General features: G+C 26.9%; 3 protein-coding genes across 3 annotated transcripts in view; 1 reads left to right on the forward strand and 2 right to left on the reverse strand.

Annotated features, from left to right (window-relative positions):
- Positions 1-26565, forward strand: part of LOC136977011 (serine/threonine-protein phosphatase 4 regulatory subunit 1-like) — a 425271-nt gene that overhangs the window by 299682 nt on the left and 99024 nt on the right. The gene's annotated exons all lie outside the window — the stretch shown is intronic.
- Hsepi (D-glucuronyl C5-epimerase) lies at positions 5335-14784 on the reverse strand. Its single transcript, XM_067272419.1, has 4 exons — positions 14529-14784; positions 8712-9195; positions 7587-7826; positions 5335-7255 (listed from the first exon to the last, which is right to left on the reverse strand). The coding sequence occupies exons 2-4, from the start codon at positions 9193-9195 to the stop codon at positions 6231-6233; spliced, it is 1749 nt and encodes a 582-aa protein (XP_067128520.1). The 5' UTR covers positions 14529-14784; the 3' UTR covers positions 5335-6230.
- The window catches only part of LOC136977009 (centrosomal protein of 104 kDa), a 33061-nt gene continuing 23746 nt past the window's right edge, over positions 17251-26565 (reverse strand). The window contains exons 8-22 of the mRNA XM_067272420.1: positions 23461-23516; positions 22057-22212; positions 21915-21942; positions 21651-21783; positions 21435-21573; positions 21192-21359; positions 19813-19874; positions 19639-19711; positions 19504-19569; positions 19301-19425; positions 18985-19204; positions 18765-18913; positions 18478-18586; positions 18249-18381; positions 17251-18174 (exon numbers count right to left, since the gene is read on the reverse strand). Of these exons, the coding sequence (XP_067128521.1) occupies positions 18062-18174; positions 18249-18381; positions 18478-18586; positions 18765-18913; positions 18985-19204; positions 19301-19425; positions 19504-19569; positions 19639-19711; positions 19813-19874; positions 21192-21359; positions 21435-21573; positions 21651-21783; positions 21915-21942; positions 22057-22212; positions 23461-23516 (1730 nt within the window). The 3' untranslated portion in view covers positions 17251-18061. The remainder of the gene's footprint in view (positions 18175-18248; positions 18382-18477; positions 18587-18764; positions 18914-18984; positions 19205-19300; positions 19426-19503; positions 19570-19638; positions 19712-19812; positions 19875-21191; positions 21360-21434; positions 21574-21650; positions 21784-21914; positions 21943-22056; positions 22213-23460; positions 23517-26565) is intronic.

Genomic DNA, 26565 nt, shown 5'->3' on the forward strand with positions numbered 1-26565 from the left:
AAAACGAAAGAATATAATTGTAGAATAAATATAAAAGGAGTAAAAATAGCATCAGAGAATAAACACATTACGTTTGACGGGGGTAAAAGAAAGCAAAAAATCACATTAAAAAAAAAAAAATTGTAAACCTAAACCATTTTCAGACTTGAATTTAATGGAATATGATCCAATTCTGGATAATTTTACTAAAAAATAATAATGATGATAATAAAGAAAATAGAACAAACGCTTGAAAGAGCAGCTTAAACTTGAATTTTCGTTATAATTGCTGCAAAATGTGAAGGCGAACAAAAACGTTTTATTATTATTATTATTTTTTTTTTTAAAAAAAACATTAATGCCAGTCAACATTTTTCATTTCTTTTTATATACCATTGTAAAATTATATCGATTTTCATAACCTTTATTTAGATAAAATTCAGTGAAAACAGCCATTTTCACAACATATTTAGGTGTAAATTTTGTTAATAATGCCCTGTCATAAAATAAAAATACGTAGCATACACGATGATAATAATAGAAAATATAACACCACTTATCAGCATATAACATATGTAATAAATTTATTTTCTTAATAATAAAGAATATAATTTTATTTATTTATTTTTTCCTCATTTTCTGTATAACTTTCGAACCAATTCTTGTTTAACTGTAGATAATTTACTGGCCACTCTTAAATTAAATTACCATAATATCCGTGTAAGTTGAGAATTACACGAGTATAATTTATTACTATAGTAGCATCAATATCAGATTTGAATAGAATGTTTCGAGTGTTTATAAAATTAAAACTGATCGATTTTATGAATATTGTAGTATAATAAGGTATATAATTTCCTCTTTAAAATTTCAAGCGGATTTTGTGATAAAATTTGCTATTCATAAATTTATTCTCGTTTCAAAATGTGAAGATAACAAGTAACACGATGCCAAAATTATTCTACTTTAACCCGATTCTATTCTGAATCTGTTAAGTCTTTATTAACTAGAAATTTTAACCTTTTTTTTTTTCTCTCTAAGTTTTAATGATATGATTTTGAATATTTTATGGCAATTTTACGTAAAATATCTTTCTTTTTTTTAAACTATATAATCAATAAGTTAACTAGTTAAGCTGTAAATAAGTTTTTCTGGATACAAATAATAAGATAATTTTATATATTTTAAGAAACAAGCGAGTCTATTAAACTTGCATAATAGGTAATTCGAATATACAGGGTGGTCCAGAACTGTGTGCTCTGTTTCGGATTACATTTTCGTAAATCTCAGTTTATAACGACGTGTTTTTCTTTTATAAAATTAGTGGAAAGGTGAGAAAAATGTGACTTAAGTATTTGGGTATTTTAGTCTTTACAATGATTTACTGATTTTTAAACTATCCTGTTATGTAGTAAAACCTGTCTAAGACGGAAAATCGACCCAGTAACGGAGTGATTTGCTTGTTAAGATTGTATTTACATTGTCTGAAAAATACTGTGTAACCTACCTCTCTTGAAGAATTATTAAAAACATAAGCGTGTAAAAAAAACATAAAATTCTAGCACGTACGCTTTCCGTCTTAAACAGATTCTACTGTATAAATAAATAACTATATATAAACGTAAAATAAATATATAAAAACTAAATATTTCAATGTACAGTACACTATATAAGTGGTTATGTAAGTACTTCTTAATACATTTAAATATAATAAAAACGATAGTGTGGTGTATAAGCACGTTAAGTAAGGTTATATTTGATATATCAATACACGATAAAAATAATTTACCTGTATTTTCTTCCATAAAGTTGTGGTCAAGACTATTGATCGTTTAAGTACGCTGTCCACGTTCGTTTCGGTTGATAGCATTGAACATTGACAACCGAATTCTTCTCGGGTTTAACTGTATTGTGCGTATTGTTCGCAATTTTTTGGATGAACAATTTTAGCGTAAACAGATAGCAAAGTACCACTTAAAATGACTAAAAAATGGTACCACGTCTTCGAAAGATATCTTGCTCTAAGAAGTACCGTACGTTCCTTGCTAGTAGTGGAAGAATTTTAAGAGGTTAAGAGCGAGGTTGTAAAATAAAATCATTGTAAAACTATAGAAACAAATAATTTATAGTAATGGATTATAGTTAAAATAATATAAGGTAAAGTCCCTTATATTATTGGATTAACTCCAATTTTTCCCCCAAAAAATGACTAAGTTATCACACCTTATTTACTTGATACATAAAATTTAACTAGTTATAGCCAATTTTTGGTTGATTAATTTATATTCAAGCGGTAATTTTAGGCATGTATATCATAGGAATTTATATTAATAAAGTAATATTCAAGTCGTGTATGGGAAAAGAAAGTGGGAAATGATGTTTTCTTCTATCTAAATTTCATATTGGAAAGCACAGCAATAGCATAAAACAACTGCTAGATACGAAAAGTTATTTTAAAAATAGAAAGAAAGATTATAGAAGTGGAAGAATTCTGGCGACATGTAGAGATTTCAAAATGATATTTTTACTGAAGCAGAAATACAGAAACACAGTTTGGAAAGAAGTATTTGGCATCCGGAGAAATGTTAAGAAATGTAGCTTCGTACTGATTTATATTATTGATAATGATAATAAATTTAAAAAAATAATAAAAATAGATAAAAGGTCAAAGATAAAATCAGTAGGTATTGACAATTTAAGACGGAATTGGACGAGACTTAAAGGATAATTAAAGGAACTACACACAAATAATTCGTTTATTGGAACAATAAAAAGAAGAAGAAGTTTCTATGTCACTTAAATAAAAAACAATTTTAATAAAATTTTATTATAAAAGAAAGGAAGAAGTTGAGATAAGATTTTTTAAATTTAAAAGTGAAGAATATATCACAGCAATACACAAAGAAGTCTGATATGAGATTTCATGTAACTGAAGACTTCTTTGAATGTTGCACGGTAAAAATAGTACGGATCAGAATTGGTAAATATAACAACGAAGAATAAATATATTAATTGGCTTGCTAATGATGTACTAATTTGAGTAATTACAAATAGAAAAAAGTATTATAGAGCCTAATAATTGAAAAAAATAAAATAAAATAAAGCAATCAGGAAACTGACAAAGTTGTCCAAGTCTATATGCTTACACTTCAGATTTTCCAATAATTACTCCGTTGAGAATAAATGTAAAAATTAACTTAGATAATGAATTATTTAACTAATTGAATAGCCTACACGTTAAATATTCCTTTCGGGTTGATATGATTTTAGTATCTTTGATGTTAAAGATCAGCACCGAATGTGTATGTGAAATTTATATTTTAATTCTATATTTTATTAATGTGCAACTGTATGTAGCTTTATTCATTACTTCTTATACTTTTCAGTTGCGACATTCGGAAATAATTAACTTTTCGAAGGACATTTAAGCGAAAAATGCAGTTAATAATGTTAAGATAACGAAGCAGAATATTAAGGAATTGTTACGCTATTAAGAATATTTATGAAGATTTACGTGCAATGGCTAAATTGATACGCAAATAAGACTTTAGTTCTAATCCCAATGGGATTTACGACGATATAGGCACGCCATATTTAGATTTATCAATGCAACGTTACAAAAGGATGTAATGAGGTCAAATTAGTTTATAGTAATTGACGAAACGATATCAGTATAAGATTTAATTTAAGCAACATCTCAATAGAATCAATTGTCAACATTACAAGAGTTTCGTTAAATGCGAGAAATTAATAATAATAATAATTCTCGAGTTGAATTTTATTTCGTAAGAATCGAAATTACTGCTCTAATTCGTTCATTGTCATTTTAAAAATTAAAATTTCGAAAAAAGTTTGAAAAGTTCTGGCGTTTTAAAGAAAGAAAACACGAAAACCATTAGATAAGTTCTGTAACAATATACTTTTGTTTAACTGCAAAAAAGAAATGTTTTAAATGAACCAAAGAGTTTTTCATCGATTCACTTCAAGAAAAAGTAATTATAGAATTTTGAAATGTTAGTTAAATGACTGTAAATCGAATTTCCCTCACTAAAAATATCCTTAAAACACCTTGAGGATTCTTATTACTTCTTAGGCATTTTTGTCTTCGAAATGGAATTCGTTTTTTTCTCTCAAATGGTAGATTTCTTTGTATATAAAAAGATCTGATCCAGAATGAGATGTAAAGAAAAATTTCGAACAGATAACTGTTAGAATCATTCACTTTTCTATTGGAATTGATGTATTTTATTAATTTTTTCCATTGCTGACTTCACACTTGCATCTCTTATCTTCGTAATTTAAACGGGAAATTTTTTTAAATAATCACAACTCAATATTTGAATTGAAAAAAAAAAAAAATACTACTTACATACATTAGGAAGCAAGAATTAATCGTGTAATAATCCGGTTCTAAGAGAAAATTTAAAATTTCATGAATTTTTCATAAAGATAACATTTCCTCCATTATCTCTTCTCGATAACGAGTTTAAATTTAAAATATTCAATTTGATTTAGATAGCGATTTTGTTTCTCTCTAAATTTTAATTCATTTTTCTTCGGGGTAAAACGTATTTTTTTTCTTTTTAATAAAAAACAAAACTTTGTTATGAATCTAGCTAAATATCCTCCTTCAATAATCTACTTAATGGCATACTATAAATACCACACAAAAAAGATTTTGGCTTAGAGCAACGATCTGATTTTTGAATTTTCTTCTTTATTAAAAAAAAAAAAAAAAAAAAAAAATTCTAAATTCATCCAAACTTTAACATATCTTTACATCAGCCAGTTTGCAAGCCGTAAGCCACAAGAATGCAATCGATCAAACGGTATTAATTGGCTTAAGAGCGGTTTGAGAAGCGATTGAGGCAATGCCATTAAGCTAGACCACCGGTCCAAACTGTTTACATCCTTCGAAACTTGCCTCATATATATAAAAATCAATTCGTGAACGACTTTAACTTAATTTAATATTAGCCTGGTATTCATTTATATATATATATATTCTAAAATTATTATATATAATCTATGTTATTGTAAAGACGACCTTGACGAACGAAAGCAGTTTTATCTTCACTTCGCCATCTTTACGTTCAATTATCTGGCAGACAAGGCTGACTAATGATCTCATTGTGGTTGAACTATCTTCTACATTACAGATATATAGAGAAGTTCATTACTAAAACGAACCTTGGATGAATTTCAAGTAACCTAATAACTTTTCACAAAAGACTACGATAATTCGACTCGATTTAAGAGAGAGGGGGGGGGAAGAATCATTCGTCTCGATTTATCGCGATTGACAATTATTAATCGTTTCTTCTTACCCCATTTAATAATTATAGAAATGCAAAATTAAAACTTCACACCACCAGATCTTGTGTTTTTTTATTATTATTATTAATTTTTTTAAACAAACATTTTCTTTTTTTTTTGGCAGAGCCATGTCTTTCATACATATACATATTTGTACATTTAATATATACAACTGGCGTCATCCCACGACTTAGGGATCGAAGCATATACGCGAATGTGCATATTATCAACAGTAAAAGTAAACATGCAACCTTCTTCACATGTTCTTCCCTTTGTTTGTTTTTTTTTTTTTTAAGTGTGCATAGGAAAATGACTGTGTACAATGAAAATCTAATTTTTCTTATAATCGACAGAAAATTCATAATTGTCTTCCTGATATTTCTGTCTATTAATAAGGAACTACCGACGGTCCTTTGTATGTGCAGATAGGTGCTCCTGAATATTGTTTTTAAGTAAAAAATTATTTTTAAATCCGTTTTAATCATATATATATATATATATATATTTTTTATCGTTCCAAAAGTATATTAAAAAGTCTGTTTATCGTCACCATTATTATTTTTTAAATGTCTTCCTTTATAAAATAAATCAAGAAAAAACTGTCTGCTCTTAATTATTAAAGGAAGTTTAAAAATGTAACAAATTTCTGAATGGATATACAATAAGTCGGTATGGAAAAATTCTTCAAAAAATTAATGAATGTATCCCCGGAATAAATCGATATAAAATAACTACCTCGAGAAGAAATATGTGTGTGTGTATGTATGTATATATATATATATTCTATCAATAAAAAATAATTATTTAATAAATAACCCTTCTGTGAAGAAAATGTCACAGTTGTCGAGTTAAAAAATAAAAATAAGTTTCTTCCTCCACGATTTTTAGCTGCCTTAAATTTTTGAGCAGCCAACAGAATTGTAAAAACGGTAAAATTAATTATGCGATGCCCGTTTTCCTTTCATGTAACCCAACCATCTCTCTGCCGTTAATTTAAGAATAGAATCGTCATAAATCGTATCCAGAAATAAAAGCTGATTAATGTGTGTCGTGTGATAGTCCCAACGTGCTAAATTTGGTGCCACACCCAAAGAGAAATGGCGCAAATCGTAGATTGAACCGAAACCGGAATCGTATAATGGAAGCATTTTTTTTAATGAAACCATCCCCTCGTCGAATAATTTCCCGGCTTCTCTGCAATCTTCATGAGTGCACGTCATGTAGACATCGTAAAGACCGAATAATGAATAAATAAAACCATTAAGAACGAAAGAACTGGGCACGGTTGGGTACTCCTCATACCAGACGTACTTACCCAGGAATGTGGTCATAATACCATGATTTTCGGATCTGACTTTGAATATTTTCACACCTTTCAGTGCGGATTCTAAATATTTTAAATCACCCGTCACTACGAAAGCTCTGGTAAGCAAAGACATGGCTTGACCCTGAGCCATACCGGAATACCAACCAGGAGGTAGTTCTAGCATGCCATTAGATAACTTTCGAGTCACCATAATGGGCCATCCTCCCTTGTCGTCTTGATGTCTCACTAACCAATCGGCCGCGGAGTAAAAATGTGCCAAATGGGCACTAGATGCCAGTTTGATGGTGTCTATATAACCGGAGCCACGCAGCACGAGTCTGCGAACACGAAGAGTTCTTAACCTGGCTATTTTTCTGTTGGTATGTTGGGCCAGTCCTTTTTGCAGGTCTATACCCAAATCTCGCGTGACGTGATACCACCCGCTGCGATTGCTGCCGATACCGTAAATGACGTCACTGTCTCTAGTAGTTAACAAAACGTTGCTGGTGACGTAACGGATGGTATAACGACTATGATCAGCTACATTTTCTAACAACACAGTTAAACTCGAGTTGCTGGTGAAGAGCATCTCAAAATGGAGCGTGGTGTAGGGAAGATCCTCGTGTAAAATCAGCACTGCACCGGGATTGGTACCTACGAAAAATATGAAAATTTCATTTCATAAAGTTGTTCTGTTTCTTTCAATTTTATCTGACTTTTTTCAAATCTTTACACATTCAGAAACAAAAAGAAAGGTAAGAAAAATTCAGCCACATACAAATCTATTCTCTAATGTGCATTTAATGAAGACATTTAACAGCTGTTGTTCCATAATAAAAAACAAAACGGAAACTACTTTGCGGAATTTTAATTAAAACTTTCTACTGGGAAGTGTTTTTACGATGCAAGAAAAATGAAAGTATCAAGCGGAACTAAATAATAATAATTACAATAGAAAAAAAGAATTTGTTTTTTTTCTTTTTACCTATTCTAAATTCCAACAACTTGTGTCCGACTGTATCGTCCATAACTCTACGAAAGATGACATTTTGAGTGTCAGTGGGTAGTTTCCATTTTCCTTTATGCGTAGCGCTACCATCTTCTATCACAACGTCTGTTGGAGGACTTTCTGTCAGGTTTTTGCTGAAGTGACTCAAACCGAATTGTGCAATTTGGATTGGATAGAAATAACCTCGTGGGTCCCACTGGCTGGATACTGGTACACCTGATAAACAAATAAAAAAAAAAGGCAATAAATAATTATTTAATGCAAATTTATCGCATTTTATCAGAATGAGAAACATGCAGATATATAATCTCGCTTTATACAAGATAATTAATACCGGAATATTCAACTCGGTTTATTACCGTTTTAGGCAACACAATTTATAGTTGTGTTGCCTGGAATGATAATAAACCCGGCTGAATATTTTGCCTATAAGTGCTAGAACATTAATGTACTGTACATATAAAGCGTTCACTAAGTGTACACACATCCAATGATTGATCGCTCTAAGCCGAAACGCAATCAAAACTAGACGAGAATATTTTTATTGCAAATTTGAAATTTATAGAAGATGAATAATTTATTAAAGGCTTATAAATCTACAATAAACTTTTTTTTTTTTAAAGTGCCGCCATCTGTTGTAAGTTACGTAAATTTTCGCTATATAAATGTCATGTATAAAACACTAAAAAATGCTTATTTTCCTATATATAGGATAAAAAAAAGTTTTTAAAGAATAATCTTACGAATAAATTTACAAGGAAAGTATACGTTATAACAAGGTGAAACGTAACAGATATGTAAATAGGCATTAAATATCAATGGCCAAAGAAGAAAGAGTAGATTGTGATAGAAGAATAACCGGAGTTCTCATTCATGCGACTGTCTGATAAATGAAGATAGAACAAACTGCAAGCATAACGTGACTTAACCCCTAAAACAGTTCGATATTCCAATAAATTCGATCGGATAGAAACGACCTAAGGAAACCAACAATTTCGCTTAATACTTTGCCATGTCGAGCAAACGGCTATCCATAATCCTCATCACGTGTTGCAGTCTTTCATTTACATATGTAAACATTAAGCTGAAATAAGCACTTACCTTCGATACCGCTAATGAATTTCACTCGATCTCTGACTTCGACGTTATAATTTTCGAACCATAAGAACACACCGTGTGGATCGTATTTCTTTTGTGGATAATATACTTTGGAATAACTATGCTGCCATTCGAATCTTTCGTAACCATTGTGTTTAACTAAACGACCGTAAACTTCGAAATATTTGTGGATAAAAGTAAAAGGTATATAAACTTCGCCGCCGTACTGTCGACAGGAAATGGTTGATTCTTCGTTAATTAAACAATCGATATTTCTTCCATTTTTTTCTACTTCTGATAATTTTTCGTCCTTATCGTAAGTGTCCGAACTATAAGAATCACTCCCTTGACGGTGTCTAGTCCTCCAAAGTACTTCTCTAGGATGCAAAACGGTCGTTTCTCCACATTTCGTCCAATACGATAGTGTGGTGATTCCTACTCCGATGATGAACACGATGAGTAGGAGCTTTAAATTAATTCGCATCATCTAAAAAACAAAATGAAAGTATTATCATCGAGATAAATGTAAAATTTTAAAAGTATGACAGTATATATACAGTAGGCCTATTAGTTCATACTGGATATAAAAGACTAGAAAACCGACCGAAAATAAGGAGGAAACTTAAATTTTAAACAACTCTTCCCATCATTTTCGAAACTATCGAGACAACTAATTTGGAAAAAAATGAATAACAATTCAGCTTTAATATCTAATTAGCTTATCAGATCTTCCAATGGGCATTCGTAATATTTATCGAATTTACAATTTTTGCGATGCTTTTATCTAGTTTTAATTCAGTAAATCGTTTTATGTTGTCTTGGAAGCGGTAGAACGTCAGTCAAATGACAAAGCGATCGAAATTATTGGATGACGAAGTCAAGGCATGTACTGTACCAGTTACCGAAAATAGATTACTTGGCTTCGTTTCGAAATTGCTTCTTGTAACTACTTAACTGTATAAATATATTCATATTAATCTCATATATTTTAATTTGTTTACGATAAACACGCTAATGTTTAAATAAAAATAATATCTAAGAAATTGTCACGAAGAGGACGAAACATCAGATTACTCTCTTACTAATATTTTACTCTCGATTCTTTTAATACATTTAATATATTGATGTAATTCTATTTATATTATTATTTATTACAAATAAATATTTCGAATTTTTAAATTAATATTCTAAATGCTGATTAATTAATGTGGCATAAAATAAAGCATCGTCATCGTCGTTTTATTTTAAGCTATGTTAAGAGTTATATGGAATAGTTAAAAATGGAGAAAATGTATCTATTAAGTTAATCTTAATAAATTTGAATTTTTTAAAAAAGTCCTTTAATATCATATTAAATTTAAAATATAGGTCGCCAGACCAGACGGATCAAACCAGTTATTTCTTTTAACCACGTCTAGTTATTCTTTTAAAGTCCGAGGTCAAAACGTTCGTGACAAGTGGAAACAATAAAATGATAAATTTACATAGTAATTCTTTTACAAGCTTAATTTATATTTTTCCTTTTTATATAAGTATAGAGCAGTGACAAATTTACATTTTCATCCTAAATTTTTAATTTAAACATTCTAATTCTGTGTACTTTAATATGAGGGGAAAAAAGCCCAATTTTTTTTTATTATTTTTTTTCTTTTTACGGAAGGGAATACTTGTCTAACCATTTAAAAACCTTAAAGCGAATTCAACCTATAGCCTTAGGAAGGAAATTATTTTTTTCCTCCACTGACTTTTCCAAATGTTAAACATTTTTTGGCTAAAAATAGATTTCAGTTACTTTGCCAGAATCTATTGGTATTAATCGATTCACGGCGTGTACTGCTTACGGTATGGTATAAAATACATTTCGACACTCGTAAAGTCGACAGACGATTATCCTGATTAAATAGGGAGAAAATAATAATAATTTTACGAAGTTTTACTGTCACAGGACGGACGTTGAACTAAACGACAACTCCATTAGGAGAAGCAAAGTGGAAATGACAGGCGTGACTAGACTACCATCCACACACTGGACACTCCTCGAGGCCATGATTCCACCTGATCTGTAAACAAATCGGACCTTCTTAATCGTCTACATTAAATCTAATAGTTTAATAATAACTCTAAACCTATATTTGTTTTCTATAAGCATACTTCTCGACGGCGTCGTAACTTCGTTTACACTTAATTGGTTAAATTTTCAATCGAATTAACCAATAAGCTCCGGTATTAGCAATTTGAATAATGAAATATACATATGTTATACTACCATTGGTTGAAATTTCAAATTTTGAAATCCGAGCTAGCCAATGATCTCTGAACGTTACTTAAAATCGACTCCGATTGGTAAACTTTGAATTTCTTTAATCGAATCGTAAAATACAATTATAGTGCACAAATATTCATTAAAAGAAAATTACGTGTTAATATTAAAAATTATGATTGAACTTAAACATTCAAAATTAAATATTTAAGCGCGAAAACCATAATTTTCAATGCGTGAATATTCTTATACTCATTAAAATTCGCTCGATTAGGAATAGATAATACATGAATATTTTATGTCAAATTATCTAATAGGATAATTAAGCTATGAATGATCATAGCTCTAACTGGGTTCTTTTAATTGATAAGAATTTGTGCAATTTAATCAAGGAGAATTTCCTAAAAATGCCACGGATGATCCAAGGCCCTAATGCTATACCAAGTGATAATTTTCAAACGAATTTTCTTTCAGGAAACACGATCTAAACATAAATTATCTAACCCAGTGGTTTTTAAAAGACCCGCGTTCTCTTCTGGTTGATACCAATTTAGATATGCAAATTTCTATAACCATTGGCACTCAGGAAGAATCCAGTGGCAGAGATTGAAAATCGCTGATAAAAAAAAGAAAAGAAGGAACAGAAAATACTCGATTTAAATCATAAATTAAAAAATGGGGGAGAGGAAAGTGATTTTTTCTTTGACAAAAACGAATCTATAGTTGTCTTAACAACTGTGATTCAAAAAATAAAGTCTTTTCTTTATTGGTCGCTGACGTGACAAAGTGTGAAGCAAATGCATCGACGTCTTCGAAAAATGTAAAGATTCACGTAATCTTTACGTGCCATTGATAGGCAAAGATAAACTTATATCTTGGGTCGATGTTAATGGAAATGGCTATTACAGAATTTAGTTGGATTCGTGTACGTATTTTCATTGTTGATTAGCCGTCGATGAAGGAAGAGAGTTAAGGAACTGCCATTAAGTTAATGGTCTTTCATGAGAAGTCTTTCGAATCGAATCAGAAATACCTTAAGGGAAAGAAAGGCTTAAAAAAACCGAAAAGATTGAAGTGTATATAAGTTAAAAATATCGAAAATAATAAATCAACAGAATTTAAGTCAATGCCTCCAGTTCCTTAAAAGCATTTGTTGTTTCTTTTTTTCTTTTTATAAAATAAAATATTGTGTGTTTATTAATTGTAATTACAACAGAAGTATATGTTTCGCTATTTCGTAAAGATTAAAAAAAGAAAAAATATAACTTGACAGTTAAGAGAAAACATAGATAATACACTTTTAGCATCATTCTACAAAACTTAATTATAGTTTGTCCTAACAGCAAGAGATAAAAGAGCAAAAACAGGAAAAAAAAAATTTCAATTGAAAAAAGCGGAGTAGCAAACTGTCTCTCTCAATTTTGATTTCGGTTTTCAAAACTCTACACTTGACAAAAACAACTTTCGAATTGTTATTATTACATATATATATATATAGTTTTTTTTTCTTGCAGAACAAAATTAATTATGTTTTTTTTTTCTATATTAGTAATGGTGAAAGTGCTTATACTACTAGTCCCTGGGGGAGAACTGCGACAGCCATCTCGACTTATTGGCTCGACGTCAATCCATCACCACTGCAGCAGGGAACGACACTGTTCTAGGGGCACTAACAGGGCTTCCAAAATATCATGTTGAATCCTATCGTAATCCTTCGTTACAACGTAAAAAAAAAAGAAGGGGGAAATAAAATACAACAAAAAGAAATATATTATTTGCATCTCATTTAAACACGCACGTTTCAATTTGCGTTTTTGGAACTCGTTTGTTTCTCTGTTTAATTAATAAGTGTTTAACGTATCTAAAACTCTGCAGGGTATTATTTTACTTACAATCAGAGACGGTAAGGGACGAGATTTTTTTCCTTTCTAGATATTTAACGACCGGTACTAGAGCAACAACTCTAATGGTTCTGTCCCTTGGAGTCTAGCCTACGCCCATTTGGAAGAATTTCTTTCACGAAAATGGACATTGTGTGCACGTAATGTGGCTGACCAGTAAAAGGAAAATAGCTACTTTATCCACTGTATATTATATATATATATATATATATATATATATATTCTTACAGGGGGGAAAAAAACTAATAAAACAAAACACTATTGATCAAACTACAAGATATTTCCATCTGTCTTAATAATTTTCATATATTTGCACATATTATTAAATAAATGTTGGTTAAAATAGTGTTTATGTTATGAATATAACAGAATATTAATTCTGTAAACATCATATAATTATATATATACAAAATTATAACACTAAATATAATATTGTGCGTAATTATTGTATAAATATATGTATATATTTATACAATATATAAACACACCAGTTGGTATAATTAAACTAAAAATTAATTTAAAATTTAATTAAGAAAACACTAATTAATTTTAAAAAAGTAATTATAAACTCTAAAACTAATTTAAAACAAAAAACACACACACATATATATATAATCAGAAAAATTAGAGTTTAAGTAATTTAAGTAGGAAGTGTAATCAAATTGTTTTAACATAATGATTTGTTTATTTTTTAATTATTTACCAAAAAAAAAAATAATAATAATAAGGAAGTTTTTACTGTAATTTTCTAAAGCAATAAACAAATTCTGATTATTGCTAAATTGATTAATTTATCAGAATTCTGAAAATTAATAATACTAATCTTATTTATTAAATTCCTATGAGAAATTGTTCTCATAAAATATTTTAGAATACATTTCAAGGCTAATAACTGATCAAATTTTTTATCGCTTCCATCATCCGGATATTGGATATTCCTATATCACAACATATTGTATTTCACTCACATGATTATCTATATTGTATTTTGAAATTTAATTAATGGATATTGAATGTCACCAACTAATTCTGATACCATTCTCTAAAATATAGAAAATATCATGGGATAAAATATATATACGTTTGCCCATTCTCTACATCACTTACAATAATAAAACTAAACTTTGAAGTTACAGATAGATAAAAAAAAAAAAAAGATTATCACAAAGTACAAATTCTGCTAAACTTTTCCCAAATGTTTATAAAAGTAGTAAAAATATACCAAATATTCATACAATTTTTTTTCTATAAACCAACGTTACAAGTTTAATTTTGGCATCTCGTATAAGCACAACCTCTAAAATATATACAAAATACACTTAATAAAATTTTTTTCCATGCAAGAATTTAAAATAATGTAACTAAATAACATCTGTAAGTGTATAAACTGATTATTCTATTAAAAAAACACACACATTTTTAAGTGAAATACATGTTAATGCAGCCCGTACACGTTGTCAATTGTATGTAATTGTTTAACACACAATACTAACAATTGGTAAGTGTAATTTACGTGTTAAATACGTACAAAGTTGTGTTATATGTTTATTAAAAAATTACATTAGATAATTTAACGCTGGTTACGGCCATTTCGTACGAAATAAAGGTGTATCAAATGATAAAAACATTAAAAAAAAAAATATATACATATAGACTTACCTTTATCTCGACCAACCTGAAAATAGGTTTCAATGCATTGAGAAAAACAGTGATTTTGATAAAATATCAAAGTTGGAATCTTCCATGTTTACCGATCAAGTCGTTCCTTTGTTCTTCCCGTTTAATTTGTCGTTAAACGCGTTCATGATATTTAAATTGTTTGTAAAGACGAGAAAATCGTCCGAGTCAGGTAGAACGTTTAATCACAAGGAAAACATTTACTCGCTTTCTGGTTGAATCCAATCTGAGTCGCGATCGCAGCGCCAAAAACGTCGAGTTTTGTAAACACTATTATATTTTTCTTTTTCACGTGTTTCTTTTTTTGGGGGGGTTTTGTTTTTTAAATCGATACGTTTTCGGTTTTGCATTTAATTATACAATTTATCTTTCGATTATAATCGAAATGTTAATTATCTTTTTATTAGATTTTAATCGAACTTTCTGTTTTAATGTTGTATGAAGAATCACTCTTGAATTGTATTTCCGTATAAAATATACAGAATTACGAGCGATTCTGTATAATTTTTTTAAAATAGAATTACGCGTAATTTCTCAATAGTAATTTAAAACGAGGAAATTATTATTGTTTTAGGTATGTTTTTTCTTGTTACGCACACACTCGGTATGGAAAAATACTAATAATCTGTGCTTATTTTATATGATTTTGTAATTAGATTCTAGAGTTTTTCACCTTTATAAAAAAAAATCAAAAGTTCTAGAGTTGTTATTTAATTGAGTTATAGAGGTTAAATCTTTAAAAACGATCAGATCCATCGAAGGGATCCGGCAGGACCTCAAAAACAAGTAACATATTATTGAATTTCTTGTGTATTACTGAATACACAGAAAATTCGATGGAAAGAATGACAAATAAATAATATAACTAGTTTAATTCTGAGATTATGGCTATAAATAATTCCGATTCTGAGAAAATTGCAACCAGTCTTCAAGTTTTATGTTAAAAATCTTCAAATTTGTTTCCCGCTACTAGTAGATACAATTGTTTAAATAATAAAGAAATCTTTATTAAATATTTTAATACCTTATATCTAAGTGTTTAATATATTTACATATGTATTAACCTTATTTTTTGGATTATTATTATTATAAATTTCTTAGAAAAAGTAATTTTTAAACAATTTAAAAATACGAAAAGAAAAAAATATATATTGTTTTTAAAATTATTTTCTTTTAAATCATTTAAAAGAATTTTCTTAAAGATTTTTTTTAAAATTGGAGCTCTTCCAACTACTTTAATTGTAATTTTTTGGTAATCTTTTCTCAATAAATTAAATCAATTTTAAAAGTTAATAGAAACATGTCATTTTCTTTTTTTTTTATTAATAAAATGTATTGAAAGTAAAAGAAATTAATTTTGGTTAAGATATTTAATATTAACTCATTAATTATATATATATATATATAGGCTATACACACGCACACTACATCTGCAAATGTCTTTATTCTAAAATTTCTATATTTATAGCAAATTTCATTATAAGAAACTTTACTATGTGATACTAAAGCAAAAATATTTCAGTTTTTTTTAAATTTATTATACTAAAATTTACATTAATATCAAATAAATTAGTCATGTTTGATGAGTTGGGTTTTTGTCAATGTTAAAATGATAATTATTATAAAAATATTTCCGTATTTTCTGACAAAATATGATTAATACCTTCAATCTAGTACCTAATTAATTGCAAAGAACTTGGAAATCCTTGTTCAAAGGATCCGTTTCCGTAGAGGAATCATCATCCGGAGGATTTTATAAAGGAAACAATGGCTATAATTTTAATTTCAATGCGGATCTCAAAGTTAAAATTCTAATTTTAGAGGAAAACAAATTCAAAATTTGTTGACTGTCAATTCTTTCTAATACAAGGACATTATTCGCTAATTTTCTACTAAATAATATTAAAAGTTAACATTAATATCTGTCCGATTTAATCTGCCAAAGTTTATAATTATTATAATATTCAGATAGCCCATTAAATCTGTAATAAGTTACTGGTGTGTTTCTTTCCATTCCGTACAAGAATTTTAATTTTTTCTGGAGATCTTCCATATTGACGGCTAAAACTTATTCAAGCAATTCCTAGATTTTGGTGAAAGACCAACCGTGAAATTTTCTTTTACGAAGCCTTAAAACGAATTATCACATATTGTTAAGTCTGGACTAGTAGGAGGCCATACCATACTTACTGGCTTGTATCCATCACACTGAAGCCTTATCAAAAGATTAAAAATAAATAAATAAACCAAATTATCAGGGACACAATCTCGTGAAGGGTTTTGCATGCAGGAAAATAGTTGAAGCCATTTAAAATGTGTAAAATTCTTGATGATGAAGAGAATTGAATATCAGAAACCTCGAAAAATCACTTTATAAAAATATTTTATTTAATCAGATTAATATTTGAAATAATTCTTTAATTTCACATGTTAAATATTTATTTTAATTAACGTACTTCATTTAAAAATACATACACTGTATTATTTTTGATTTTACAAACTGTTAATTTAATAATTTACATTTAAAAAGAAAAAATAAAAAATTATTTGTATTTTGAAATTTAAAACAAATTAAAAGTTCCTTAATATTTAGAATGTCTCATAAGGTTTTAATAACTGAACTTATTGGGGGAAAAATTATAGAGAATTTTATATATAAAACAATGTTTATAAATAAAAACTAATTTTCTGCTGTTTGTTTGATCAATATTTTCTTAAATAATTAATTACTTAAAATTTTTTTAATTTTATTATACTCATTAAGGAAAAATATTTTAATAAGGCAAATAAAAATAATATTCTTCATTCAATTTTTAATATATTTGCCTCTTTTATGATTGTTACACTGTGGAAGAGTTGTATTAAGAAATATATATACTGTAGTATATCTTGAACATCAATCACAAAGCATGAAATAGTCACACAAATCTTTTTGTGCCTTTATAAAATATAATAATAGCAAGTTTATAATTATTTTCGTATTAATTTCACTATTTATTTTACTAGCCTCCATCTAAATTCTATGTTAAACCATTTAACATCGAAGACAGCTTGACATGAATAAGACACATGTGGTGCTAAGAAATATCACATTTACAATGGTGTTAATCAAATATCATTTGCAATTTCTTTTATACATTGATTAATTTATCATTCATTCATCCAATTAAATGTTTATAAAATTTCTTTGAAAAAAATATTAGAATTTTCGATTGCTATTGTTACTTGTGTACAATATTTATACATTTTGAGTAATTACAATTTGATTATTTCAAAAAGAATCTTTTCGATTTAAATTTTAAACCTGAAGATAGTCTTTTAACAAAGTCAAAAATGCCAGTGTTCCCTAAACTTTAGTCACTGTTAAACATATATTCATTAATTTGGTAGAGTAACTACAACGGTTAGTTCATCCTTTGAAATAATATATAACACTTTTAATGTGTTAAAATGTGCATATGATGTGTTTAAATGTTTTTATGTATACATATATTTTTAAATTATTAGTATTAATTTTATTTACATCTAGGATTTGAAGCACAACTTTTTATCAAATGAAATTTCCAGGCTTCTTCAGTTCCAGAAAGTGTCTGGGAACAAAGAGGGCATCTTGTAACTCCCGTTTTACCTTTCAATTAAAAAATATAACTGTTGTTAAATAGTTTAAAAATAAAATTTTAATTACAGATTTTATTAACATACCAGAACATTTTAATCTATGACTGTCGGCATTCTTTTTCTGGATGGATTCCTGACAACGACTACACTTGTCATATAGATTTTTTGATTCACATTCAACTAAAAGATGTTCATTTAAACCTGATATTTCTACAACCTAAAAATAAGAAAAGATTTGAAATTTTTCTTCGTATTTATCTAATTTAATTAAATAAATTTCGACAAATAAAGAAATATATATAAAATTACTTGCCTGTTTGCAATTCTTGCATTTTATTAACATTGGACAATCTTTCCAGTAATGTACTTCAAGACCTTTATCTGTAAATTTATCATTCTTCTCTCCACAAAACATACATGTCCTAATAAAAGATGTTAAAATATATTAAATTAACTAGTTTATTATTAATAATAAAATTGCTTAACTCAAATTTTTTCTTGTGTAAACACTTCAATAATGTAACTTTACTAGAAGCATCAAATTATATAAAAAAATTTAAATGAATCATTTAATTCAATAATTTCTTTCATTCAACGAACTTATCAAGACTTGATGCTTCATCTTCGTCATCCTCAGCAGAAGCTGGATGGATATTTCCAAGAGAATTAATTCTGGCTACTTCGTGAGATTTAGCTTCAGATCGTTTTAAAATGCCAGCAGGCTTTTTTAGATGCAATTTTCTGCTATTCTGAAAAAAATAAAAATTATATTTAGAAACAGAATTTTATGGAAAAAAAACATTGCAATTTCCCATCTTACTTCATTATCAATGCGATCAAATTCGTCAAATAATCTACGATATTTTATATTATTTCGACGTTGCTCACTTAAATCGGAATAGGGTAACTGCTTTCGTACTTTATTCCCAAATTCCTTATATAAAATTATAATAATTCTCTCTGCTACTTCTCTGACAGGAGCTGAAGGATGTTCCAAAGCATTCAAAGCAAATGCCATAACCTTATTAAATTTTAACCATCTAAAATAAAAAATATATGTTAATTAATTCATATAATTTAATCTTTGTTTTAACATATAGATTTTTAATTAAATTCTAAAATAATGTTATAATTACTCAGTATTTGAAACGGGATATTGTTTTATAAGTTCTTCGACCAATTCGCATCTTCCTAGGGCCAATCTTAAATTGATCGTACGTTGTAAAGGTTGTAAACAATAATGAGGAATAGTCTGTAATTCCTATAATTTAAAAAAATTGTTAAATTTTTAAATCTATAATTATATCATTTGTAATAGAATTAATCTGATTTTTAAAACCTGAAGTTCTTTATAGTCAGCAGTTTCCAACATAAAATCCATAGATGTTGTTTTCATACGTACTGCCTAATTAAATAAATTAAAATGAATATAATTTATAAATTTCTTTAATTATAATTTATTCAACAAACTTACAGTATCACCCATTCTACTTAAAATTTCTGGATAGACAGTGTCAACAAAATCAGTAAATTCATTCTTTGTCATTCTGCAATTATAGAAATAGTAATAATAAAAAAAGTTTTTCAATATAACAGAGATTTACTTATTTTCATTTTCATTCTAATGAATTTTGAAAAATAAACATACTTATTTTTTGTTACAAAAGAATTTAATGCACTTTTAATTACATCCAGAGCTAACACGAAAACCTATAAAATATTAGTGATATATTATATTTATATAACTACAGTATTAATTAATACATAATGAACTTAACTTGTTAAATTTAAAAGCATATATTGTACCAATAAATACAGTTTGTAAGTAATCATTTTCTGTTTCAGTTTAGATTATTATTATTTTTTAAAATGTATTAAACTGCTTAAAACAGATTTGCTGCAAATATTGACTTCTCTGAAAACTGGTTATAGAATAAAAATACACAAATGTACTCAAAACAAGTAAAAGGAATAACAATGTTTACCAATAAGAAACATTTTCATCCATTTCTAATCAATGTCATTAGATATGTCACAGCAAATATTAAACAGAACAACATTTGTATAATTAGTTGTTCTGTTCATTATTTGTTATGACATACATGATGATGTTCATTAGAAACAGATGAAAATGTTCATATCAGTAAATATTTTTTATTCCTTTTACTAATTTTGGGTATATTTATATATTTGGGTGTTTTCATTTGCTGCAAATTTTTAAAAATAATTTAGCTACTAAATATTGTTTGAAGAAATATAAAAATATGCAAAATTTATTCTACTTATTAAAAAGGAATTAAACTATTTAAAAAATATGTTCTGTTTAAATAGTTTAGTATTAAAGAAATGATTAATTAGCACATAACACTAGCACATTTAAGTTGTATTTATATTGCTAAACTAGTTTAGACTTTTATGTCAGTTTGACATCAAACTGTCACAAAAATATATTTTATTTTTGGCAAAATGAATACATCTTTATTTTATACAATTATATTCATTATGGGTGGGGCTTCTTTACAATGAAGTCAACCAGCATGGATAAATGATGACAAATTATGCACCATCCATGCTATATATGATAAATTATGGGACTGAATAGGTTCAAAATCAGATCCCTCACATTGATAGGCTAATACTCTGTGACATGGCAATTACTTTAATACAATTTTACACTACCCAACACCAGAGTAAAGTTAATTATGTACCTCAAAGCCTGTTACCGGTGTAAAATTAACATAAAAAAAAATGAAAAATTAGATTTCCGCAAAAGTTTCCGCAACTTATTAATGGCTTTCTAACGGAAATTCATTGCCACCTGAAGAAGAACCGCTTGGAAGGTTCCGAAAACGTTTGTCAAAATCTAATTTTTCGTTTTTGATGTTAATTTCACACTGGTAACAGGCTTTGAAGTATGTAATTAATTACTTTAATATTTTCAAATCAATTTTTCTAAGAACTTAAACACTATATTCTCAATTTATTTAAAATAATTACAGGAATGTTTATATATTCAAAATATCTTACAGAAAATACTTTATCTTTTAATGCTTTCAATACAAGAAAATTTGTTGCTAATAATACATCAGATGGTGAATGGCCTTTAGTTTTTTGCTTATATTGTTGTAGAAACAACTGAACCTTTTTCAGAGATTCTTCTCGATGAGAGTATGTTTTAGAATAAGCTTTTTCCACCTAAAAATAATTAAATTATATTATTTAGTAAATTATGTAAGAAACAGTAATTATTATTATTTTATTACCACTTACCAATGGTAATCCAAATACATCAATTGGAAGAGAAGCTGCCTTCTTTTCTTTTTCAGTTAGTTTATCATATGATTTATTTTCACCTTCAGGTGGTTCTGCATTCAATAAAGAAGGCTGTTCTTTTTTCCTCTGTGATTTACTGTGTAAGAGAGGAGTGTATAGTTCTTTTAAATTGAAATATATTTATCACTAAATTTTCATTAAAATTTAATTTACTTTTTTAATGCTGGAACTACACTATCATCTAAAGACATGTAACTATTAACCATTGGACTGACGCTTTCAAGTGGTGGTGAAATTGGTTTCTTTATGGTCATTGGCGGCACTAATTCTTTCTTTGATTTAATATCTGTCATCAGAATTTAGATAATAAATTTTTCATACTATATTTAAAAGTTTTAAATATGATAAACATGTAATAAAATTAAAATTTCAAAATTGAACAGGATATAATTAAAGTTTTACTATCAAAACTCTTACCTTCCACATTATCCTGATCAGGATTGTGCTAAAGTTTTATAATATAAGTTAACAAATAAACTATTTATATGTAATTTTAATGTTTATAAATTAATAGCCAAGCACAAATTTAGATTTCATTAAATACAGAAATGATTATTACCCCTTCCATTTCCAATAATTCAGGCAGCTTTAATCTTTCATAATGTTTAATACGGTATTCATCCATTTCTTGTTTTTTTAAACGTGCTTTATCATAATCTTCAGCTTCTACGGCTTGCTGCTTTTCTATTTCATATTTTCCAAGCTTCTCCCCAATCTTTTTTAAAGTTGAAAATTATAAAATTATTAAAGAATTTTAAGATTTAAACTTAAGAAATATCAAACTAAGTTAATATAGTATACATTAACTTATAGTAAAGTACAGTATAATTTACATTAAATATAAACATAAATTAAATTAATTAATTGATATAATTTACATTAAATTAAATTTGAAACATTATAGATTTAGAAGCAGATAAAACAACATTAAAAGTTGTTTTAAATTGTTTAATATGAAGTATATTTTTTATAATTCATTTAAATTTATTTATAATTATATATTTACAAAATCTTTTACATAGTTGTATAAAGTAAATATATTTATACAAATATAAATTATTTATATTTTAATGAATATCAAATAATAATGAATTATTATTGTAAAGTAATGCCTGAATATGGATTACACAACAGTAAAAATCGTATTTCACTTCATATGAAACCAATCTGCTACTGAATACATGAGTCAATTAATCTAAATAGCATGTCAAGGTCACTTTAATTCTAAGAGCAATTTTATGTAATTTATTATTAAATTACTTTAACCAAATAAAAAAAATTTCGGACCAATGATGTAATAAACTAATACAAATTTAATTTTATTGCACAATATATTAATATTAATAAGTCATTATCATTTTAATACAAAAAAAATATTTAAATACTACCATTTTACTAAAAATTTTGAGAGTTAAATAATCGATAATTTGATAAATAAAGAAAAATAAATTCTCGTATCTTTTAATTAAAAATTAAGTAAAAGAAAGTAAATGCTTTAAAACAAATTTTTGGAATTTCAATTTTAAAAAATTTGGATTTAAATAAAATTTTGTGTACAAAATTTACTAATAATTTACATTAGAAGCTTTATGTGTTGTTATATTTGATATAGTTTTAAAGTCCAGTCCTAATGAACACACCGATTCTATATTAAATGTAGAAGTCGGATATGTATCAGATGTAAAAGTCTACATTGTTTTATTACTAGAAATATTTTCAAAAACAAACTAGTTCATCATTGAATAAATTAAATTTAAATTTAACTTATACAATCTGAAAACTATTTTATTATTATTCTAAAACTAGATAATGATGAAAATATTTTTTGTAGTAAAAATTTTTTTTCTGTATTTAAGACTGTTTTTTCTTATATTGGATGATAATAAATAAATGTTTTTCATATAATTATGAAAATAATATAAATATTTTATTAAGTTAATATAGTTTTTTAAAAAAAACATACCTTTCTTAATTCACTAAGAGCATATTTTAGCTTTTTTGCATAAACAAACCTTTCATCTATAAAAACATAAATATATATATATTTACATTATGTGATAAGATAAATTTTAGTAAAATGCTAAAATATACAATTAATTTATTCTAAAATCTAAATAAAATAATAGAAATTTAAAAAATGAAAAACAATAAACTAAAATAAAAATGTTAAATTTTGTAAAATTATTAGAACAAATATTGAGAAACTTTAACCTTTCTTTGAGGATTCTTAGACCCATCAACAATGGAAATTCTTTTGGAAGATAAAGTTATCATTTAAGAAACTTTCATATGTGCATTCTGTATAAATTCCTATTATCAAGAGATATTTTAAAGCAGTTTACACATTGAAAGTGATAGAAGACTATAAATAATTTTTGCTTGTTTATGATAGATTTTAAATGAAAGCAGATGTTTTCAGATAATCTTTCAATAGAAGTTTGGTCTGCTTACAAACTTTTTAGGACATTTTTTTTTATTTTAAAATGCAAGAAAACCTCAAAGTTTAAGATTACTGTATTGTTTTTTAATATTTTTTTCTTGTAATTAGTTGAACATTCAGTATTATTTTAATGTATTATCTTTGTTTTCAAAATAAAATCACCCATTAAAGAATTTACTTTTTATTAAAAAAGCAAAATTAAAAGAATTAATTTAAATAAATGTTGTAATTAATTAATTGAAATATAATTTAAAATAAAATTTTGCATGTAAGAATTAATCTTCAACTATTCAATAAATAAATCAATAAAATCTGTTCTATTAACTATTAAATTATAGTCATTTTAATAAAAAAATGTAACATGAGAAAATCATTATAATGTATTATGAAAATAAAACAAATGATTAATTATTATAAAATATTTACATTTCATCCAATTCAAACTGCTTAACTTTGAAGTGAAAATGTATTTAACTCTATGAAAACCAAATTAAATTGGATTTACATTCAAGGAACTTCCAAATATGTTATTTACTTTAATAGTTTATAATTGCATACCATCAATTAAAAATAATAGAAAATACCAATTAATTAACTGAAACATAAATTAAGTTTAATTTACAAATATTTTCCATTACAATGGTAACAATTAAATAGATACAAATCAAATTTTAAATTAAATTCTAAATTTTGACCTAGTAAAGTCAAATTATGTAATTAAAATATTCATCTAATGCCTAATTATTTCATTAGTAAGTAATTTAAATTGATTACGTAATATTATATACAATTAATTTTAATAAAATAAATATATTTACAAGCAACATCTGTCTTAACACCAAACTTATTTTTTTAATAAAAGTTTTATTAAATGCTTCTTTTTTTTTAATTAATCAAAATTTTCTAATAAATTTACATTATTTTGTATAAATTTAATTTGGTTTGCTTTATTGTAAATTTAAGGGAAAAAAAACCATATTAACTGTACATAAATAATGATTATCTCTAATTAAAAAAAATTTTTCCATTGTGTTATTAAATAAAAAATATGAAAATTTTTGAAATTCTAATTTTTGTGTAATAAAAGACATTTTTATTATGACACATAATTTATATATATTATGAATTTAATTATAATTTGAAACAAATTGATAGAATCATCGTTAATATGTAGTTATTTCCTTTCTAAGGAAAAATATTATTATATATTTTTTGCCTCGGTTGTCTTTTTTTGTATTGGATTAATTTAAAAAACCAGCAATGAGTTGCTTAACTTTCCTGGCAACATTTAAAATTTTGGTGGTGCCATCTGTTATGATATTTTATTTTAAAAACTTTTTATAGTTTTGATTATTATAAAATGACAAAAAGTTTAATTTTTAGGGTAGGGATGGGTTTTATAAAAAATCGTAAATGCTAATAATGAGTAAAATCATCATTAAGTTTGACCCTACTCGAGATATGACACTATGACACGACTCCCCTTTATCTCCCCACTCTGTCGACCTTTAACCACTGAAATTTAATAGCATCAATCCTCTAATAGAAAACCTCCTTGCAAAATTTCAGAAATTTTGTAGCACAGGAATTATTAAGCTTGAAAGACGGTGACCAAAATCATACCCCCGACACACACACACACACACACACATTAATATCCATACAAACAGAAAAAAAGACCCAAATTTTTTTGCATTTCTCAATGTTTCAAGGTCCTAAGTCCAAAAATGTAAAAATCTTGGGTGGTCATTTTTTTTTTACCGATCTCTATACTTTCCCTATGTTATATGTAACAGAGCTGGAAAAGTAATAAACCGTAGATACACTAAATCTCACAAACTGTGACTAATAAGGGGTGAAGGTCTTCCAAGTTAACAAAAGTATGAGTTAGTGAGATGTTTTCTCTGATAATATAGAAAATGAGAAGGTGGGTCTACAGTCCACTAATTTATTACAATCAGTTCTATACAGAAGTTTTATGGAGCCTTAGCAGATTACACTGCTAGATTTATTATTACAAGAAATGAGCTTAAAAATGTCATGAGAATACAGTGTATAACAATGTACAGTCTTTAGTAACTTACTGATTATATGACTATAATAATATAATGCATGGCATTGCAAAGACTTCCAGATATTAAAAACAATTGTTAATTATAATTTTGTTATAATTCTAATTTTTCATTACCATATTTTACGGACTATAAGATGCACTTTTTTCTTCGAAAAATTGCTTAAAAATTAAGGTGCGTCTTATAGTCTGTAAAATATGGTAATTATAATTTTCCAATATGTCAATAAATTTTAAGCAACAGTGCAAGTTTTTGAAAAAATCTGTCCAATTAATGTTAAATCCAAGTTAGAGGGATCTAAGTTAGCAGAGGTCTACTGTATTTAATAAGTACTTATTAAGAAATTCATTATTAGATTATTATAAGCAAAAAATATTCATCTATATCAGTGATTCTCAAACTTTTTTGATCCATTGCCCCCCTTTGTTCCATAAAGTTATACCCAACGTCCTCCGTGTGAGAAAGGATTGGAAATATTCTTAGGAAAACTTTTCTATGAATCTCACACTTTGTGCCCTTACCGTACATTGTTCTCGACATCTGGAAGCCATTAAAT

The sequence above is a fragment of the Centruroides vittatus genome, unplaced genomic scaffold (genome assembly GCF_030686945.1).
Source record: "Centruroides vittatus isolate TY-2023 unplaced genomic scaffold, ASM3068694v2 contig_439, whole genome shotgun sequence".
NCBI classification, from domain to species: Eukaryota; Metazoa; Arthropoda; class Arachnida; order Scorpiones; family Buthidae; genus Centruroides; species Centruroides vittatus.

Excerpts from the sequence above, each read along its gene's own strand:
- Hsepi (XM_067272419.1), bottom strand. The coding sequence starts at position 9,195 with ATGATGCGAATTAATTTAAAGCTCCTACTCATCGTGTTCATCATCGGA. Across the intron at positions 7,827-8,711 it reads ATTCATTAGCGGTATCGAAG|GTGTACCAGTATCCAGCCAG; the intron begins GTAAGTGCTTAT and ends TTTGTTTATCAG. Across the intron at positions 7,256-7,586 it reads GTTGTTGGAATTTAGAATAG|GTACCAATCCCGGTGCAGTG; the intron begins GTAAAAAGAAAA and ends TATTTTTCGTAG.